Below are 6,535 nucleotides of genomic sequence, written 5' to 3' on the forward strand. Positions count from 1 at the left end.
GCAGCCAAGGGCAGACCATCACCATCTGTCAGTCATTTAGTCCACAAACCCCAGTGGGCACTAAGGTGGCAGGTCCCATGTGCAATACAGGGGACACAGGCCAGGAGGCCCCACGCGAGTTCAAGCCAGAGGGGGAGACAGACACCGGCAGAGAGGGTGCACCACAGCCAGGAGCAGTGGAGGGGCGAAGGTTTCACCTCCAGAAAGCTAGAGGCCCTACCAGACTCACACGGTGGGGTGCACTCTCTTCCTACCCACACAGGTTGGAACAGGCTCTGCCCGTCCTCGTCCACAGCACCACCCCCACCCCCACTAGCAGTGGGCTAAGTAAACAGGAGGCAGATGGCTGAGGCCAAGGTCCCACCCCTGTGCCTCCTCAGCTGTGCTGCGTCCACGCTTACACACACACTCACACACAAACCACCTCACCCCAGCCACCTGGGGGCCCAGGAGACAGCTGCCTCCCAGCCCCTGACCCAATGCCAATAGGCCATGCTCTGCTCCACCAGGGAACCCACCACCCGCCTCTCCTTGCCTCTAATAACACAGAAGGGAAGAGGGACACAGGGTGCCAGAGTCCCAGGGAGCCCCCAGCTCACGCACCACAGCTGAGGGGCTGCGTAGCTCTGCTCCCCACGCATAGAACGCCCTGCTCAGCTGCCCACCCCTGGAATTCCCCACTGGGACCCTGGCCTCCACTCTGCCCAGGCCAGGTTTGGGGTGGGCAGAGAGAGCTGCCAGGGCTCCCGACCTGGCAGGCCCGGTCCTCCCCAGGTGCCAGCTCCCTGCCCTGGAGCTTAGACAAGCCAGTCGGGTGACTTGTTTACCTGTCCCCTGCCTGCCCGCCAGTGGTCCCGCCAGAATCTGAGTGGCACCTCCCTCCTGGTCCTGTTCTAACCGGGAGGAAGTGGGAGGGAGTGGAGGAAGTTCTGCAGTGGGGGGCTCTGGCTTGGCTGGGAACTGTGGGGGAAGGGAACCCAGGAGGAGGAACAGGTGGACACAGAGCTGGCATCTGGGCCACAGACTAAGCATGGGGCTGCCAGACACGGTAGGAAAGCCCGGCAGACTCTACCTGTCAGTCTGTCAGGGTCGCTGAGCACTCACAGCTGCGCTGGGAGGCAGGGGAACCACAGTTCAGGATGACAGGCCAAGCTCCAACGTTCTCCCAGTGTGGCTGACAGACTCCAGGGCCAGCCCCCGGCCTGGATCCCCCAAAGTGTTGGGAGAGGCCTCCCATGGGGCCTGCATGTTTCAGATAAGACACCTAGAGCACCAGGCCCCCAGCCAGCCTCCTGCAGACTGTGGGGAGCCCTTAAGCCAGGAGGCCTGGCTCAGAATGTGCTGGAGACATTCTGGGCCAAGCGAGGATCCCAGCAGCACCCACAAAGGGTAATCCCCACCCACCCTTGGAGAGATGGGGCTGGGGGGGTGGAGGGTTGGTGGAAGTCTCCCGACTCCCAGGCAGGGTTCTGCCCCTTACAGAGGACTGCTCAGCCATTCAACAGAAATATATGGAATGAGGCCAGGAATGGCAGTTCACACCTGTAATCCCAGCACTTTGAGGAGCTCGGACGGGAGGATCACTTGAGCTCAGAAGTTTGTGACCAGCCTGGGCAACATAGCAAGACATTGTCTCCATTAAAAATACAAAAAATTAGGCCAGGCACAGTGGCTCACTCCTGTAATCCCAGCAGTTTGGGAGGCTGAGGCAGGTGGATCATCTGAGGTCAGGAGTTTGGGACCAGCTTGGCCAGGATGGCGAAGCCCTGTCTCTACTAAAAGTCCAAAAAATAGCCAGGTGTGATGGCGAGTGCCTGTAATCCCAGCTACTTGGGAGGCTGAGGCAGGAGAATTGCCGGAGCCCAGGAAGTGGAGGTTGCAGTGAGCTGAGATCGTGCCACTGCACTCCAACCTGGGTGACAGAGAGAGACTCCATCTCAAAAAAAAAAAAAAAAAAAAAAAAAAATTAGCCGGGCATATTGGCACGTGCCTGTACTCAGGACACTGAGGTAGAAGGACCACTTGTGCCCAAGAGGTTGAGGCTGCAGTGAGCTATGATCGCGCCACTGCACTACTGTCTGGGTGAGAGACTCTGTCTCAAAAAAGAAAAAAAGAAAGAAAAAGAAATGTATGGAGCAGCCAGGTACAGGGGACGTGGCCATAAATCCAACCACCAGCTGGAAGGTAAGGAGCACCACCAAAAACAGCGGGGAAGGGTTGGGTGGAGACCAGAGGAAACTTTAGAGACACAGGCAGGACATTTCAACAACAAAGGAGGCGGGTGCTTTCTGGGGAAAAATGGGCCAGGTGTTGCATGGAGGCTGGGGTGATGCCCACAGGTTCACCCTGGCCAAGCTTGCCTGGGGTCTGAACATCCCCAAGTTCTGGCTTGGGCCACACTTTCCTCAGCAACCGCCCAAGCCAAGAGGCCTTTTGCCTGGTTCCCCAAGGAGGAGACTCCAGCGCCAGAGGGAGGACCCAGGTTCCCTCCAAGTGGCAGATGCCAGGCATAGAGGTGGAGGTGGAGGGGCGCTGAGCTGATTCCTCCTGTGCCAGCCTCCCCGCGCCTAGTGGGTCACAGTTGACAGGAGAGCTGCCCTCTGCAGCCGCAGCCTCCACATGTCCACACAGACTCAAGCCTCCAGCCTCACCATAGTCAACTTTTGAGAAACTCGGGAGAGGAGATGGCCTGGTGGGAAGGCAAGGTGGCTCTAGGTCAGCCCAGGAGTGACAGCAGCAGAGTGGACTTTGAAACCCCATGGAGCAGGCTCCTTCGGGCGGCGGCGTTGTGGGACGGTGGCCAAGACTAGTCTGCATTTCCCCATCCGTGAAATGGGGCAAACAGCGCTGACACCACAAAGTGTGAGGTCCCCAGCACAGCTTGCAGGGTCAGTGGGAGCCTGGCCTTGCTGGGAGCCTGGCCTACTGAGCATTGGGAGGACGCCCCAGCGTCATCCGGGTTCTGTTCCTTGTTGCTAAACGTGCAAAACCCTCTGACTCAGTGACATCGCACACACACACGTTCAGTCGCAGTCAGTGACATCGCCCATTCACATACTCCCGTACACACACACACACCATCACACGTTTCCATGCCCGCCCTTCATACCCACGGTCACACTCACACACACATTCACTCTCAAGCCATTCACACGCTCGCTCACACACTCACAGCGGCACACACGCTCACAACCAAGGGTCCCTCCAGCAGCCAAGGCCCCACGGCGGCCAGGGCAGGGCCCAGGTGCCCCCGGGTGCTGGGCTCTGGCGCGCCCCCCCGGGCAGGAGGGCTGGGTCCCCGCTGCAAACTGCCAGGGCGTGAGTAGCAGTCACCACGTAGCTCGCCCAGGCCGGGGTGGGGTGGGGTGGGGCGCGGCGGGCTGGGCGGGCGAAGTGGGTGCGGCCGGGTGCGGCCCGGGTCCCGCGTCCCCTCCCGCAGGCCAGCCCGCCCCCTCGCCGCCGGGTCCCCGTCCCTCGCGACCTCCCGCGACCCCGGCGCCCCCTCCCCGCCTACCGTGCTGAGCTGGGCCCCCATGGTAGCCCCGCGCTGCGCTCGCTCTGCCGCCGCCGCCGAGAACGTCGCGCCCCAGCCCGCGTCACCCCGGAGCAGGGGCGGGGCCGAGGGGCCAGGCGGGCGCGCGGGGCGGGGCGGGCGCGGGGGCGGGGACCGGGTCGCTCCGCCTGCTTCTGCCGGGGACTAGAGACTGGGAACTGGGGATGCGCCCCTCTGCGCTCGGAGCTCTCCCGCCGCTGTGCGGCCCCGCGCGGGACGGTGGCCTCTCTGGGCCTCGTTCGCCGCCATAAAGGAAGCAAGATGGCGCCCCGCGGATGGGAGCGAGAATAAGAGGCGGAATCTTCCCCGGGCCTCCGAGCCTGCAGGGGCCGGTCCTGCCTGGCCTGGCCTGGGCCTGTGCTTGCAGCTGCTCAGCGCGGCCCTTCCCCGGGCCTTTGAACTTGCAGTTCCCTGGGCAGCACTGTTCCCAGCTGCGGTCTCAGCACCGTCAAATGCTGCGGTCTCAGCACGGCCCGCCCGGAGCCTCCTCCCCGGCTGCGCCTCCGCTCCCCACGCCATTGTCCCACTGTGGAGTGATCTTTGTCCCACTTAGTTGAAGGCCTCCTGCATGTTTCCCCCACTCCCACCCCATCCCAGTGGACTGTGGGCTCCCGGAGGGTAAAGTCCTGTCTGGTTTGAAGTCCCGTACATCCCCAGAGCCTGGCACACACACAGAGCCTAGCATATAGTAGGTGCTCAATAAATACCTTTTTTTTTTTTTTTTTTGGAAAGCGGGCTCTCACTCTTGCCCAGACTGGAATGCAGGAGCCTGATCACAGCTCACTTTAGCCTCAACCTCCCACACTCAAGCGTTCCTCCTGCCTCAACCTCCTGAGTAGCTGGGCACGTGCCACCACGTCCGGCTAATTGTTTTTTGTTTGAGAGGCAGTTGCTCTCTTGTTGCCCAGGCTGGTATGCAGTGACGCGATCTCGGCTCACCGCAAACTCTGCCTCCAGGGTTCAACAGATCCTCCTGCCTCAGCCTCCCGAAATTACAGGCATGTGCCACCACATCCGGCTAACCGGCTAATTTTTTTTTTTTTTTGAGACGGAGTCTTGCCCTGTCCCCCAGGCTGGAATGCAGTGGCGCCATTTAGGCTCACTGCAAGCTCCGCCTCCAGGGTTCACGCCATTCTCAGCCTCCTGAGTACCTGGGACTACAGGCGCCCCACCGCGCCTGGCTAATTTTTTGTATTTTTAGTAGAGACAGGGTTTCACCGTGTTAGCGAGGATGGTCTCGATCTCCTGACCTCGTGATCCACCCGCCTCGGCCTCCCAAAGTGCTGGGATTACAGGTGTGAACTACAGCGCCCGGCCGTTTTTGCATTTTTTTGTAGAGACGGGTTTCACTATGTTGCCCAGGCTGGTCCAGAACTCCTGGACCTCAAGCCATCTTCCCACTTTGGCCTCCCAAAGTGCTGGGATTACAGGTGTGAGCCACGATGAGCAGCCTAAATACTTGTTGAATGGATGAATTTGACAGACAGTGGGCACCTTCTCTGTGTAGGCTCATGCTGGGCCTTAGCGTCATTCTCTCACCTTGTTCTCCTGGTAGGGTCTTGGACCCAGATGTCAGCTCCTGGTGCTCTGAGGGGATGGGGTGGGCTGTGTGTTCAGGCAACGTGGCACAGACCAGGCAGAGAAAGGGAGAAGCGCCTTGCTGGCAGGGCCTGGAGGTGGAGACAGGTGAATAGAGGCCTGATGGGCAAGGTTAGAGAGGCTGATACAGCTGAGCTGGGGTGCGATGTGACGTTGGGGAGGCAATGTGGAGCCCCGGGTGGAAAGAACTGGAATGTCAAGGAGAATGGGGAGCCCTGCAGGATCTAGGTAGGTGAGGGAGTGACTTACTGGGTTTATTTACCCAGAGAAGAGATCTCGCTCTGATGCCCAGGCTGGAGTGTAGTGATGCAGTCACAGCTCACTGCAGCTCAAGCCATCCTCCCACCACAGCCTCCCAGAGCACTGGGATTACAGGCATGAGCCACCATGCCCATCTGCCTACCCACCCACCTGACCTACTGTTTTTTTTGTTTGTTTGTTTTATTTTTTATTTATTATTATTTTTTTTTGAGACGGAGTCTTGCTCTGTTGCCAGGCTCACTGCAATCGCGGCTCACTGCAACCTCCGCCTCTGGGGTTCAAGCGATTCTCCCGCCTCAGCTTCCCTAGTAGCTGGGACTACAGGTGCGTGCCACCATGCCCAGCTTATTATTATTATTATTATTATTATCATTATTATTATTATTATTCTATTTTTTGAGATGGAGTTTCGTTCTTGTTGCCCAGGCTGGAGTGCAATGGTTCGATCTCGGCTCACCGCAACCTCCGCCTCTCAGGTTTAAGTGATTCTCCTGCCTCAGCCTCCCGAGTAGCGGGGATTACAGGCATGCGCCACCACGCCCAGCTAATTTTGTATTTTTAGGAGAGACAGGGTTTCTCCATGTTGTTCAGCCTGTACTCGAACTCCTGACCTCAGGTGATGTGCCTGCCTCAGCCTCCCAAAGTGCTGGGATTATAGGCGTGAGCCACCACGCCCAGCATGCCCAACTAATTTTTGTATTTTTAGTAGAGACAGGGTTTCACCATGTTGGCCAGAATGGTCTGGATTTCTTGACCTCATGATCAATCCGCCTCTGCTTCCCAAAGTGCTAGGATTACAGGCGTGAGCCACCGTGCCCAGCTCACCTACTGGTTTTAAAGAGGGAACTCTGGGGGCAGTGTGGAGAGAGGGACCTACTACCATAGAATACAAGAGTAAATCTTGACTTGGGATCAGCCAAGCATTATTTCAATTTTATTTTATTTTATTTATTTTGTTATAACTTTTTGCTGAAAGTATCTTGGATTCATGATGGATCTTTCTGGGTTTTGCCACATAGTCTCATGTTAAAGGTTAAATTATTTTTTATGTGCAAGTAATCTGAATAGTTTTACCCCCATGAGAACACTGGTTGTAGAAAGATGACACTACATGGGTTAGCT

General features: G+C 58.0%; 1 protein-coding gene across 1 annotated transcript in view; it reads right to left on the reverse strand.

The window, feature by feature from the left end:
• LOC129023351 (NADH-cytochrome b5 reductase 3) overlaps positions 1 to 3,669 on the reverse strand; it is a 30,161-nt gene extending 26,492 nt beyond the window's left edge. Inside the window, exon 1 of the mRNA XM_054469994.1 lies at positions 3,515 to 3,669. Within this exon, the coding sequence (XP_054325969.1) occupies positions 3,515 to 3,535 (21 nt within the window). The 5' untranslated portion in view covers positions 3,536 to 3,669. The remainder of the gene's footprint in view (positions 1 to 3,514) is intronic.
• Positions 3,670 to 6,535: the final 2,866 nt, after the last annotated feature.

Source organism: Pongo pygmaeus, chromosome 23, assembly GCF_028885625.2.
Source record: "Pongo pygmaeus isolate AG05252 chromosome 23, NHGRI_mPonPyg2-v2.0_pri, whole genome shotgun sequence".
In the NCBI taxonomy this organism is placed as follows: Eukaryota; Metazoa; Chordata; class Mammalia; order Primates; family Hominidae; genus Pongo; species Pongo pygmaeus.